The sequence below is a fragment of the Chiloscyllium plagiosum genome, chromosome 7 (assembly GCF_004010195.1).
Source record: "Chiloscyllium plagiosum isolate BGI_BamShark_2017 chromosome 7, ASM401019v2, whole genome shotgun sequence".
NCBI lineage: Eukaryota > Metazoa > Chordata > Chondrichthyes > Orectolobiformes > Hemiscylliidae > Chiloscyllium > Chiloscyllium plagiosum.
The window spans coordinates 35,517,093-35,531,951 of record NC_057716.1 but is presented as its reverse complement, the minus strand read 5'-3'; the positions used below and the strand labels follow the sequence as shown (position 1 = coordinate 35,531,951).

Sequence of the window (14,859 nt, the reverse complement as noted above, 5' to 3'; positions counted from 1 at the left end):
TTGTTCAATATATTGCATTAGTTGTAAGGCACTAGCTACCTGATGAAGGAGCAGTGCTCTGAAAGCTTGTACTTCCAAATAAACCTGTTGGATTATAACCTGGTGTTGTGTGATTTCTTTTAAAACTTTGTCCACCCCGGTCGTAATGCCAGCATCTCCACATCCTAACCAAAGAAGGCAAACTTACCAAACGCCTTCTTCACTTCCCTGTCTACCTGTGACACCACTTTCAAGGAACTATGTACCTGCACCTCAAGTTCTCACTGTTCGCCAAGACCCCAGGGCCCTGCCACTGATTGTGTTAAGTCCTGCCCTGGTTTGTCTTACCAAAATGCAATGGCTATTTATCCAAATTAAACTCCATCTGGTATTCCTTGGCCCAGTGGCCCAGTTGATCAAGATCCCGTTGTACTCTTAGCTAACTTCTTTCAGTGCCCATCGTACCAATTTTAGTGTCATCAGCAAACCTACCAACCAAGCTTCCTGTATTCTCAGCCAAATCATTTATATAAATGATGAACAACAGTGGACCCAGCATCAATCCTGGTGACACACTGCTGGTCACAGGCTTCCAGACTGAACCCTCTACCACCACCACCCTCTGTCTCTTACCATCAAGCCAATGTTGTATCCAATTGGCTAGCTCTCCCTGGATTCCATATAATCCAACTCATTTAACAAAATCTTATTTTTTTGTATTAATAGATTTAGATAAAGAATAAGACCCATAAACAGACTGATCGGTCCTGCAGGCTGTAATGGACAGTCCACCATGGGGCATCCTGTAATGGTCAGTCCAACATGGGGCACCCTGTAATGGTCTGTCCAACATGGGGCACCCTGTAATGGTCTGTCCACTACGGGATTGTCATCTTTAATGTGGCAGATTATTTCATCAGAAGCAGTGGCCACACAAAGGAAGAGGGCATTTTCTAGGGAATACAGCTAGTGGTTAGAACCTGCACGTGTGATCTCTGAGGTGGGGAGGCTGTAGCACTGTAACTACCTCATAGTTCTGACTGGCCTGGAGACTCTCCTGATCTCCTCACTTGCCATAGGTGAACTGTCCAGATGTATCAGTTGCCAATTAATTCATTTGTCCCTGCTATAACCAGGGACCCTTCTAAGTTTACTGTGTTTATCAGCTCTACCCATACAGATTTCACTTCACCGGAGCTAACACCCTTCCTCACTATTGTGCTAATTTACTCTTTAACCAGAAACACTACCCCACCTCGTTTCCTTATTTGTCTGTTCTTCCTAAAAAAAACCTTCCTGGATATTCAGTCCCCATCCCTGATCATGCTGCAGCAATGTCCCTGTAATTTCAATTAATCATACCCATATGAAGTTATTAGCATGATTAATTCATCCATCTTAATGCTTAATGTTCTTAGTCCCATTCCAAGTATTTTGCGCTGGTTTGATTCTTGCCCTTGAAGTCTCTGCCTATCATTTTCCTATTTTCTATTGTAATTTGTTTTTGCTCTAATTTCTCTCTTTTCTGCCTCCCCTTACATGTTGCCACTCCCTTGCCATTTTAGCTTAAACCCTCCCGAACTCTATTAGCTGGGTCCCTGGCGTTGTGAGGCAGCAGTGCTAACCACTGTACTGTCCCTACAATTGAATCCCCTGCAACTATTCCACATTCAGACTTCCTCCTCCTCTCCTGTGGAGCAAAGCCACTTGGGTCCAATGAACTTGGCTGCTGCTACTTTCCTCCGAGAGGCCATTCCCCTCACCCATATCCAAAGCAGAGTCTGTTTTGCAGGGGAATGGTCACAGGAGGTTCCTGCTCTGCCAGCCTAGTCTTCTTGTTCTGTCATCCATTCTCTTCCTGCCTGGGGAGTGACCACCTCCCTGTATGTGCTACCCATGGCACAGCGCTCTCAGGCATTTGAGAGTCAGTCACACCACACCCACACCACCCCCTTCACATACATAGATTGCTGGCAGTCAGGGCCTGCTCAGGAGAGAGGAAGCCTGCTCTCGGAGTTCTGATTAGAAGCACACACCGTGTGAACATGGCTCTCAGTGAGGTTGCCTCTTGTTGCGAAACAGTACCTGAATTCCAATGAGAATCCCTTTCTGAGGTAATTTGAAGCCTGTGGACAGGATCGCCTTCAGGAATGCAGAGTAAATATTGGGTCCAAAACAAGCAACCTGTTAAACAGAAACAGGAAAGATTCAACATGCTCACATTTCCCAGAGACTTCGGGGAAATTTGGTTAAGTGAAAAAAAAAAGTCTCATCTTGGGAGTCAAAGTTGCGGGTTCAATTGTTGCAATGCAAAAGGAGGCCATTCAGCTCATCCCTGAAGCATTCTTCCTTTCAAAATACCCACCAAATTATTTTTTGGATGCCATGCTTATCAGCAGCGCATTCCAGAACCTCGGCATTCACTAGTGAAAAGGTTTCACCTGAAAGAAGCCTTGGCTGACATTCTCGTGCAGCACTGAAAGACGGCTATAGCGGCCTGGCAGTCTGCTCTTTTAGACACTGGGCTAGATCAAGGCACTGTCCTCTACTCAGCCTAACGTGGGAGATACAATGGGAACTACTGCACAGAGAAGCTAGGGAGCTATCGCCTGTGTCCCAACTAATATTGATCCTTCAATCACAATCACTGAGATCAGACAACCAGTTTGCAGGGGTTTTTTTTGGATCTTGCCTGCTCAGCTTCACACACAACAGGAGTTGCATTTTTTTTCCCAACTTCAATCAGTGAGAAATTGCTTTGAATTATGGGAGAAACCTCTGCAGCTCTTTCCCCCTACCAGCAATACACAATTAACAGTCAGGATGTTCCTCTGTGTAATGACTCCCAGGTCAGCAAGCTAAAGGAGATAAACAAAATGTTACAGGTACCTCTCCAGTCGATGCCATCTCACAGCGTAGAATTGGGTCTGCGTCCCTGAGTCGTGGCCAAGAAAACATGGGCGCCTGCAAGTGACCAAATGAAGCTGAAGATAGTTGCTTTTACAGAGTTTGAAACAGTTCACTCGTGGATTTTAATGCAGCGTATGTATACAGCACAGACACTGATGGTTTCACTGTTACTGAACAGCGCCCACTGCAGGTGAAACCTGAACTCACCATGTTCATTTTCCCAACCTCTGCCCACAATCTTAGTGGAATGGCCTCAGGTACCTCAACTTCATGAGAAAATGACAACAGTATCACCGGATCGTTAATCCAGAGACTCGAGTAATGTTCTGGGGAGGTGGGTTCAAGACCTACCAAGGCAGACAGTGGAATTTGACTTCAATGCAAGTCTGGAATTAAGAGTCCACCGATGTCCATGAATCTGTTGTCAACTGCTGGAAAACTCATCTGCTTTTCTGACAACCTTAAGGCAAGGAATTTGCCATTCCTCCCTACATATGACTCCAGAACCACAGAAATGTGTTCACTCTCATGGGTAATTAGGGATGGGCAATAAATGTGGGCCGAGCCAGCAATGGTCTCATCCCATGAATGAATAAAAATAACTTTCAATTTCAAAACTTACTCATTTTAATTTTGCTTTGAATAAAGTTTGAGGTTGTATACAATTGCTCTCTCTGCCCTTCCAGCATTATTCTGCATTTAAAACATTTAAACAACTTTCCTGACCGCTGCATCACCCTTTGGAAGGGTGACGGAAGATCTAATTGAAACTTCCTATGTTCATCTCACACCCACGTGCAGACTGTCCCCATACTTAACACTGCAAAGAGCAGAAACCTCCTAACTAAATAGTTCAGCAACGTAGTCAAAACGCTTGGTAAACTAGCTACTCATAGAAAAGAAGATTGCAAGAGATTTTTTTTTTAAAAAACCATAACCTAAAAGGCAAGGAGTGGACATTAGAATATTGTTCCCATTGCCAGCTTAATTTCCCAAAGAAATGGTGAAGCAACTGAACATGTACTTTGCATCAGTTTCAACAGTGGAAGACACAGCAACATACCAGAACTTCAAAACAGTCAGGGGACAGTGTAGTGACCATCCCTGAGGAGATTCTGAAGCTGTAAAAGTTGCAACTAGATACATCACCCAGACCAGATGGGCCACATCCCCAGCTCTCGAAGGAACTAGCTAAGGAGATTGTAGAGGCATTGGTGATATAACCTTTCAGGAATCACTGGAGTCAGGGAGGGTCCCAGAGGACTGGAAAATGGCTAACGTAGCAACCTTGTTTAAGAATGGAGGGAGGCAGAAGACAGGACAACTATAAACTGGTTAGCCTGTCCTCCGTCACTGGTAAGATTTTAGAGTCCATTACTAAGAATGAAATTGTGTAACACTGGAAGTGCACTGAAAACTAGGTTGGAGTCAGCAAGGCTTTGTCAAGAGGAGGACATACCTAACAAAGCTGTTAGAATTCTTGGAGGAGGGAATGAGCAAGTTAGACAAAGGACAGCCAGTGGACCTGATCAAGTTGAATTTCCGGAAGACCTTTGACAAGGTGCTACACAGAAGGTTGCTAAATAAGAGCCCTTGGTGTTAGGGGCAATGACATGGATAGAAGATTGGCTGACTGGCAAAAGGCAGAGAGTAAGGTCAAAGGGGTCTTTTTCAGGGTGGCAGCTAGTGACTAGTGGAGTTCTGCAAGACAGAGGTACTTAAGACAGAGGTATAGGTTCTGGGTGGTGAAGGCAGGATAATGGGGCTGAGAAACATATCAGCCATGATCAAATGGGAGAGCAAACATGATGGGCTGAAAGGCCTAATTATGCTCCTATATCTAACATACTTATGGCATTGCAACTGAACGGAATGGATCTCTACTTTGTAGTCTGGGTCTATCACCTGACCAAAAACCCTTGCCCATTGCAGATGTTGAGATTTGATACTAGGAATCAATTCAGACAAATGGGGATTAGTGTTTCCTCCTCTGGCATTCAGTTGTCAAGCCCTGCTGAATGGGAAATGCAAACTGGAAAAATTAAGCTGCACAGACAGCAACAAGGAACACTGCTTCTGGTAAAGCTCAGAAAGGCCTTGCACCAATTCAAGCCTGCCACATTTATTAAGAAAACATTCCAAAGAATCTATCTTCTTAAACAGCACCACTTGCACCTTAATCTGAACAGCAGCTCAACTGTGCGTCTTAGGGAGAGATTCTCTACTAGAGGCTGAGTGAATGGGCGAGAATCATTATGCTAAATGCCCACCCCCCAGCCTGGATTGCTTGCCATACCTTGATGCCCACATACTCGGTTGGTATGATGGGATTTTCCAATGACGGCAGGGGCGTCTCATCCATACTCTCGCCAATCATCACCCGCGTTGCCACGTTGATGAGGTCAACTCCAATGGTCTTTGAGACAAAGGGGCAGGACCTGGATGCCCTGAGGTTACACTCAATCACCTGGTCATCAATAGAGATACAGCTAGGATGAAAGCATTCAGGGCTTGTTCATGCATTCATTCATGCAGTTAGCAATCTTGTAAGGATAGCTGCAGGTGAACACCACTTCCAGTTGGTCTCCAGTGAGAACAGTGAAGACAAAAAGCAAGAGCTCATTAAGGATAGCGACTAACAGCGTGACACAGGCAGCTCTGCGTTTCTCAGAAGGACTAAAGGTAAGCCGAATACTTTTCTCCACCCGTGGGGAACCCTGCAGTGAGTAATTCACCTCCTGACTCTCCAAAGATCATCTCCAAGGCACAGGTCATGCATATGATGGTATATACCCACCTTGGCTGGATAGGTGCAGCTCCTAAAGACCTTGAAACCATCCAAGACAAAGCAGGCTGCGTGATAGGCACTAAACTCACTCCCTCCCCTCCACCACCAAAAATCAATAAGATGCACTGTAGAAATTCACCAAAGATCCTTCGACAGCACCTTTTAAACCCACGACCCCTTCTATCCAGAAGGGTTAGGGTAGCAGATACATGGGAACAGCACCATCTGCACAGTTATCAGCTCTGAGTTCATCATGCTATCCCATAAATCTCATCTCAAATCTCCCTCCGGTTTCCTGGATAAATATCATTCATCTGTAAGAATTTATCAAATCTAAATCCATTGAACTTGTCCCTGACTTTGCTTCTCTTTAAGTCCAGGTTCTGAGAAGGCCATGTTCTATCCAAAACTCTCCACAAACATGAACTCATTCATAATCCTGCTGCTGTTACAATCCCTATAGAACCATAAACCAAAAGAATCAGCTTTATTGAATTAATACTCAAATTAAGAAGCCAGCACAAAGACTCTGCATTCTGCAACTGTTTCTTTCACAAACTGGAATCAGTGTATATTTGATGTGAATGAATATTCACCCGCATCCTCCCACCTCCATATCCACACACATTCAATTGGAACGCCTAAACCAGTGCAAGTGGGGACATAGCCTCTTCTTATCTCGCTTCACCTGCACCTCCTCTGAAGTGGCTGCCCTATCTGTTGGTGGTTCAGCTCCCAGCTGTTGACATGTTGAAAGCTTTGGGCTGGTGCCAATGTGTCACTTACTGCAAGATCTAAGACATGATGTACCCAAATGATGACAAGATAACAGGCTGGAGATAGAAGATAACAGGCTGGAGAGCCCGTTCAAACAAACACCCAGCAAACGAACGCAGGAGGAACAGAGGAAAGTAACAGAGTCTGCCTGAGGTTTACCATTCCCGTAAAACCCCAAAAACCTGATTTGTCAGGCGGCTTACCATCACATCATTCCCCTTCACAAGAAACTGTACATTAAATGGTCCAGAAATCTCAAACGCCCTGGAGATCTTTCTGGTTGCAATCTTCACCTAAAAAGCAGAAAGAATGAAAAGGTCACAGTTAAATAGTATGCTGATTCATACTGGTTCTAGTAGTTCCACCTCCTGTGTTCTTTGTGACTCCAGCGTTAATCCAGTCTCTTGCCTTCACCCCCCCTCCACCCCACATGGTCCTTCAGACCCTCCATGCTAACTCAGCATGGAAAAGCAGGGATTGATCAGGGACAGTCAGCAAGTGGGAGATCCTGTCTGACTAATTTAACTGAGTCTTTTGCAAGGTTGACTAATTTAATTGAGTCTTTTGAAAAGTTGACCGATTATATTGATGAGAGTAGCGCAGTAGATGTGGTTTACATGGACTTCATTAAGGCGTTTGATGGAAGGCTGGTCTGAAACATAACAGCCCATGTGATCCAAAGACAGTTGGCAAACTGGATCCAAAATTGGCTTATAAATAGAAGGCAAAGAGTGATAGTGGGGGGGGTGTTTCTGTGATTGGAAGCCTGTAACCAGCAGCATCCCACAGGAATCAGTGCTGGGATCCTTGCTGCTTGTATATACTTAACCACTTGGATTTGAAAGCAGAAGTATAATTAGTAAGTTTGCAGATGACGTGAAAACAAGTGGTGTTGTTGATAGTGAGGAGGATGGTCACCTATAAATTGGACAGAGCACTGGCAAATGGCATTTAATCCAAAATTCAATTAAAAATTAAAAGTATAAGAAAATGCATTTTGCGGGGTGGCACGGTGGCTCAGTGGTTAGCACTGCTACCTCAGTGCCAGGGACCCAGGTTCAATTCCAGCCTTGGGTGACTGTACTGTCTGTGTGGAGTTTGCACGCTCTCTCCGTGTCTGCGTGGGTTTCCTCCGGATGCTCCGGTTTCCCCCCATAATCCAAAGACGTGCAGAGTAGGTGAATTGGCCATGCTAAATTGCCTAGGGTCTGGGGGGGGGGGGGGGTACCTCTTCTGAGGGTTGGTGTGGACTTGCTGGACCGAAAGGCCTGTTTCCACACTGTAGGGAATCTAATTTAATCTAATCAAATCATTTTGAGAAGTCTAATAAGGGATGGATATACACAATGAGTGGTAGGATACTAGGGAAGTACTGAGTAATAAAGGGATCTGGTGTATAGATTTCTGAAGGTGTCAGCACAAGCAGACAGATGGTAAGAAAGGAAGTCTTGTTACAACTTTATAAAACATTAGTAAGGCCGTGCAATTCCGGTCACCATATGATCAGAAGATGTGGTTGCACTAGAGGGGATACAGACGAGATTCACCAGGATGTGGCCTGGGTTGATAAGTCTCAGTTACGAGGAGAGATAAGTCTATGTTTTAGATGAGGAGCAAGTGATCTACTGGAGAACGGAGAAAGAATCTTTTCACCCAGAGGGTAGTGGAGGTTGGTACCTTCAGAGCATTTAAGAAGCATCTGGACATGCATTTAAAATGCTGTGACACAGTAAGCTGTGGACCAAGTGCAGGTAAATGGAATGTATACAATTTAGTGTTTGTTGTTGGCATAGACCTGATAGGCCAAAGGGCCTGTTACTGTGCTGTGTGACTCTATGTCTAATTGGCAAAGAAACGAGATTGAAGAAATCTGATGGCTGCATTGTGAAGATGCAAAAAATATGGGGATCATCCAATGCTATCCCTCAAAATGGGTACAGATAAACACTTAAAATAATAGAGGAATTTATAGGGCTATGGGGAAGTGAACTGGGCAGTGGGACTGGTTCTATCACTCTAGACCGCAGATGCTTGTCCTTGAAAGAGGCATCGCAGATCGACAGGGTGAAGGCGGCATTTGGCACACTTGCCTTCATCAGTCAGTGCACGGAGTACAGTAGTTGGAACTTCCTGTTATGGGTGTACATGGTGAACCCACATTTGGAGTACAGTATACAATCTGCTCAACCTGTTAGAGGAAGGAATAGTATTAAACTGAAAAAGGAGCAAAAATGATTTACAAGCATATTACCAAGGCTGGAGAGGTTGGGTTATGAGGAGATGCAGGACTGGCTGTACTTTTTTCCCCTGTGCATGGGAGACTAAGGGGTGGCCTTAAAGAGGTTTATAAAATCATGACAGGCATGGATAAGGTGAACAGCCAAGGTCTTTTCCCCAGAAAAGGGGAGTTCAAAACTAAAGGTCATGGGTTGAAGATGAGAGGGGAAAGATTTAAAAGAGACCTTACTACCACACTTTCACACAAAGAGTGGGGCATGTATGGAACAAGCTGCCAGAGGCAGTGATAAAGGGGAGTACAATTACAACATATAAAAGATATTTGGACAACTGCATGGATAGAAAAGGTTTGAAGGGTATGGGACAAATGCAGGCAAACAGGTCTAATTCAGTTTAGGAAACCTGGTCAGCATGGATGAATTGGGCTGAAGGGCCTGTTTCCATGCTGTATGACTCTTATCACAGAGTTAGCACAGGTACTATGGGTACTTTTGTCTGTGCTGTGCAAGTCAGTGACACAGGCTGCACCTTACCTTCTCCAAGGCTCCTTGGCTGATGGTCTGCGTTGGCAGGATTAGGGTGGCATCTCCTGAATGGACACCTGCATCTTCCACGTGCTCAGTGATGGCGTGAGCTAGGACCTGACAAGGAAGGCACAAATATTAGCCAGCAATGGTCAGCCACCAATAACTGCAGCTGCTCTGGAACCTACAGCTTGTGCAAAATTTTCCATCAATTTGACAAGAAGATCACTTCCGGTGACAGCAAAACCCTCACCCAAAACGTGGAAGACCCAGGCTGGGAAAAGGTGCGCAAGGAATGCAGGTCTTTGGACAAGGAATGGAACCGATGGAACGACACCGATGGAACGACACATTTCAGAACATGTGGTCTCACACAACAATGCACATAAGGAATAAGCATAATGACTCACATTTATATAGCACCTTTCACAACCCCAAATGTTTTACACACAATGGAGTATTTTCAAATTATTTCTTTATCAAGTGCCATCTTTGCCATGATGCAGGAAATTCAATCTGTGCACAGAAAGTGCCCACAAATAACAATGTGGTAACGAGCAGCTATCATATTGTTCTTGCTAATGTTGGATTGATGGTTAAAAAGAGTGGCCGGGACATCTATTTGTCAACAAAATAGTGTTCAGTGGGAGTTGGACTACATGCTTAGGGGGCAGGCACAACCTCCGTTTAACACCTTGGGGATCTCTAAATCTCTGGCAGAATTGCAGGCTCCCTGTTGGGAGCTGAAGAACTCATGAGAAATCACTGTGCAGCAATCTGGTCAAACTGACAAGCGCCCCTCAATACCCCTCAAACACTCCTCAATCGCCTCTCAACTGTCCTCAAGCTCCCTCACTTGCTTATTTGCCTCAAGCAACAACCACGTTCCCTTTGGAATCACCAATACTCTGTTTCCAACCAAACACCACCACCATCTCCACTTTTCCCCCCTCCCTTTGACTTCACCTACCTACCCACATATACCCCCACACTCCCACCACACTATGAACGAGTTCCAGTTTCACTGTGTACAACAAACACTCTTCCCCACATCCCCCTCTGTCCAAAGCCCTGAATCTGCAGCCTCTATTCCTTGTACTATCAGTTAATGGGAACAGCTTTCCTTCATCTACCGAACCAAAAAAATCAGTCATAACTTTACATACCTGTTAATTTGACTTCAACCCCATTTGTTCTAAACAGAACAACACCAGTTCATCCACCAAACATTGTAGTTAAGTTCCCTCATCCAGAGAGCCAATCTAGTAAATCTCCTCTGCACTCTATGACCCTCACATTCTCCCTGAAGTGTGGTGACCAGAAATAGAAGCAAAATTTTAGTTGTGATCTATCAAGAGATCTATAAAGGGTAGACTATACTTTCCAGTTTTTGTACTCAATACTCCTACTAATAAAGTCCAAGATCCCATATCCTTTACTAATCACTCTCTCAATATGTCCTTCACCTTTAAAGATTGATGCACATGTACTCCAGTCCCCCCTGCACACTTTCTGGAACTGTGCCATTCAGTCTCAATCATCTCTCCTTCCTCCTTCTGCCATAATGCACCACTTCACATATCTCTGGTTCAACCTGTACCCAGCAGCCTATTTTGCTAGCCTATCAATGTCCTGTTGCAGTCGATTGGCCTGGTCAGTAAATAAACCTGCAAACGGGATCTCCTTCACCCCAATGCTCTTACCGAGGTCTTCAGTGTAGGCCGGTGATGACACCTCCCCATTGTGAGACACCGCTATTTTTCCTTAAGCTGCCTCAGCAAACTCTCTGTCTTCCAGCAGGTCTGCTGAGGTTGTGGAATATCTGTTCTCTGTTGTGCCCAGAGTCCTGGCATTTGATTTCTCACCCTGGGTAGTGTGGTCATCACAGTGGGAGCCTCCAGAGGATTACACCACCATGTCTGTGGATCCTTGGTAGGACCGGTTTTAGAACAATAGGCCACAACATAGTGATGGTATCTGCTCACTTTAGTGTCTGCACTTGCTGCAAAACCAGACATGAACAGGTGCCTGTACCAGTTAGGACATGACAGAGGCAGCTCAGACAGCTACATGTGATTAACACATTGACTCTGGAACACAAACTGAAGCTTGGCTCATGAAGCTTTCATCTTACCTTGCCCTCCTTGGAGACTGCATCAACCTCAACCTCGCGTGCTCCTTCAACAAACTTGGTGAGGACAACTGGATGTTCCTGCAGCCAATGAAAGATATGGTTCAGTGTCAGGACAGTCACGTCTACTTCAGGGATTCCAAACATGTGCGTTTGTCATCAGAACTGGCTCTTTACTGCATTGATTAGGATGGTTGCTGATGACTACAGAATGTTCAGCACTCTTCATAACTCCTCAGTAAATCATGTGCAAATATAGCAATATCTAGATAATACCCAGGCTTGGGTTGACACATGGCAAGTAATATTTGTGCCACACAAATACCGGATAATGACCATCTCAAACAGGAAACAATCGAACCAACTCCCATTGATATTCAATGGCGTTGTCAGCACTGAATTCCCCCATTAGAAATATTCTAGAGGTTACCATTGACCAGAAAAATCAAATGGACTCGCACTTAAACTACTACAGTGGTTCAGAGGCTAGAAATCTTGCAGCAAGTAATCCACCACCTGACTTCTCAAAGCCCGTCCATGATGTACAAAGCACAGGTCAGGAGTGAGATGGAATACTCCCCACTTGCCTGGATGGGTGTAGCTCCAGCAGCACTCACAAAGGGACAAAGCAGTCCTCTGGGATGAGTCTCCGGCCAGGGAAAGCAACTATCGCTAGCTACCTGCTCGAGACCCAAAGCATTTCCTACATTTCAATGAGATCACCTCTCATTTTTCTGAACTCTAGACAGCTAGACTCAAAGCTCTTGTTGCTGGACAACACATGCACTCCCAGACAATGGGTTTCACTGCAGCCTTGCTCTCATCAGAAATAGAGACAGAAACAGCACAAGTATTCCAGACGCAGTCTGACTACAGGACTACACAATTACAAGACTCTGACTCTTGTACTACAACCTCATGATCTTTGATTCCTAGTTCCTGACTGCACCTGCAAGTTAATTTCTTGTTAATCCCGTAGAAGGGCCTCCACATGCCTCTGTAGATTTGTCACTATTTAAATGAAAGTTTAATGCCTCTTTGATGTTTGTACCAGCAGCCACTCTCTACCTGCATAGATCACTTGCAACAGTAGATCAGTTTTCCTAAGTAAGTAAAGTTGATAAAAAATATTTTGCATTTCAAAAGCTGCTTACCACTGCAGTTCATCCAAATTGAACAAGATGAGAAATTACTCATGAATCAATGGGGCCTCAACAAAGAGTGCACCAGCAGCAGAACAAGCCAAGTCAGGCAGCAGGGAATGAACATACCTGAGAGACACGAGCTGCCTCAGCAAGGAATTTCTTCATCTCTGTCGCATCATGAGCCACGTTCATCGCTGAACCACTGAGGGAGACCAGACAAAAGGTCATGACTTTTCAGCAGTGCCTAGCTACCAAACAGTATTCACCTGATCACCCAGAAACCCCCACCCTCACCCACATAAAAGTTCAGCATCACACACACGCACATGAACACAGATACATACACATACCCATACAGCCAGCTTAGTTCCAATAACTCAGGAAGGTTTACACTACACAGGACAAAGCAGCCTGCTCACTCAGCCTCATCCAGAAGCATCCATTCCCTCTACCATTGATGCTCATTAGCAATAAATACAAGATACACTGCAGAAATTCACCTAAAATCCTTAGACAGCGCCTACATACCCATGACCTTCAGCATCTAAACAGCCAAGGGCAGCAGATACACGGAAACACCATCAGCTGCAAGTGGCCTTTTAAACCACTCACCATCCGGATTAGGAAACATGTGACCATTCCACTGTTGCTGGGTCAAAATCCTGGAATTCGGTCGCTAAGTGCATTGTAGGTCTACCTACAGCACAGACTGCAGCAGTTCAAAAAGACAGATCACCATCACTTTGGAATCAAAAACATACAGTGCAGAAGAAGCCCTGCAGCCCATCATGTCTGCACATTCCCACGGCAGACCGATAGTCTCGAATGTTGACATTTCAAGTGCTCATCCAAGTAGTTTTTCAACGTTGTGAGGTTTTCAGCCTCAACTACCTATTCAGGCAGTGTGCTCCAGTCCTTCCCACTTGGTCTGAAGAAGGGTCAGTGGGCACGAAACGTTAACACAGTCTGCACAGATGCTGCCAGACTTGCCGAGTTTCTCCTGCAGCAATTTCTGTTTCTATTCTTCCTCAACCTTCTCTGCTCTAAAGAAAGCAACCCAAGCTTATCCAGGCTCTTTTCATAGCTAACTCCCTCCATTCCATGCAACATTCTGGTAAATCCTCTTCTACAACCCCTCTGGTGCAATCATATAATTTCTCTTGTGTGGAGACCAGAACAAAGAACATTACAGCACAGGTGCAGGCCTTTCAGCCCTCCAAGCTTGTGCCAATCCAGATCGTCTATCTAAACCTGATGCTTATTTTCTAAGGATCTGTATCCCTCTGCTCCCTGCCCATTCATGTATCTGTCTAGATACATCGTAAATGACGTTATTGTGCCCACCTCTACCACCTCCGCTGGCCACGCATTCCAGGCACTCACTACCATCTGTGTAAAGAACTTTCCATGCATATCTCCCTCAAACTTTTCCCCTCTCACCTTAAACTCATGACCCCTAGTAATCGGGTCCCCCACTCTTGCTATCCACCCTGCCTTTAATTTTTATTAAATGGCTACGGGCGGGTGAGGTGTCCCACATGAAACTCTGCTCTTCCTCAACCAGAGTGGCTTATAGGTGAGATGGAGCTGGAAAACCTGAGCAACTTTCCAGATTGTTGGGTAGATGCCAGTGTTGTAGGTAGCTGTGAGGCCTTCAGATCAGGAGACCCACTCAAATATAAGGAATCCAAGTATGACCTTCGCAGAGCCATTAAGACAGCCAAGGACCAATACTGATCCAAACTAGAGATCCAGACAGACATCCCCGACTATGGCAAGGGCTGAATGACATCACAGCTTCCAAAATAAGACAGTGCAAGATAGCAGACGATGACATATCCCTCCCAGATTGTCTCAATGCCTTCTATGCTCGCTTTGAGCAGAATTTCAGCAGAGAGGTCGACAATCCTGACAAACCTATCCCAACAGTCACTGCATCAAAGGTCAGATCAGTTTTCTTTTGTGTGAATCCAAGGAAAGTGATGCAACCAGATGGAATATCAGGCCGTGCACTTAGAGCATGAGCAGATCAACTGGCAGAGGTCTTCTTGGGAGATCTTCAACCTCTCCCTGCAGCAGGCTACAGTCCCTGCCTGTTTCAAGAGGGCGAACATCATCCCCATGTGTAAGAAGGCTCATACAGCTTGTCTCAATGACTACTGCCCAGTGGTCCTAACTTCAATGGTCATGAAGCGCTTTGAAAGGCTGGTCATAGCATTAATCAAGTCCAACATTCCCCACTACTCTTGGCCCACTCCAATTTGCATATCGGACCAACAGATCCATGTCAGATGCCCTTCACTCCTCCCTAGAACATCTTGACACCAAGAACAGCTATGTAAGAATTCTACTCATTGACTACAGTTC

The 14,859-nt window shown here is 45.1% G+C and overlaps 1 protein-coding gene across 1 annotated transcript in view; it reads right to left on the bottom strand.

The window, feature by feature from the left end:
* Positions 1-14,859, bottom strand: part of cps1 (carbamoyl-phosphate synthase 1, mitochondrial) — a 730,040-nt gene that overhangs the window by 562,976 nt on the left and 152,205 nt on the right. The window contains exons 28-34 of the mRNA XM_043693435.1: positions 12,619-12,694; positions 11,351-11,428; positions 9,226-9,333; positions 6,658-6,747; positions 5,186-5,356; positions 2,869-2,943; positions 2,065-2,163 (exon numbers count right to left, since the gene is read on the bottom strand). Of these exons, the coding sequence (XP_043549370.1) occupies positions 2,065-2,163; positions 2,869-2,943; positions 5,186-5,356; positions 6,658-6,747; positions 9,226-9,333; positions 11,351-11,428; positions 12,619-12,694 (697 nt within the window). The remainder of the gene's footprint in view (positions 1-2,064; positions 2,164-2,868; positions 2,944-5,185; positions 5,357-6,657; positions 6,748-9,225; positions 9,334-11,350; positions 11,429-12,618; positions 12,695-14,859) is intronic.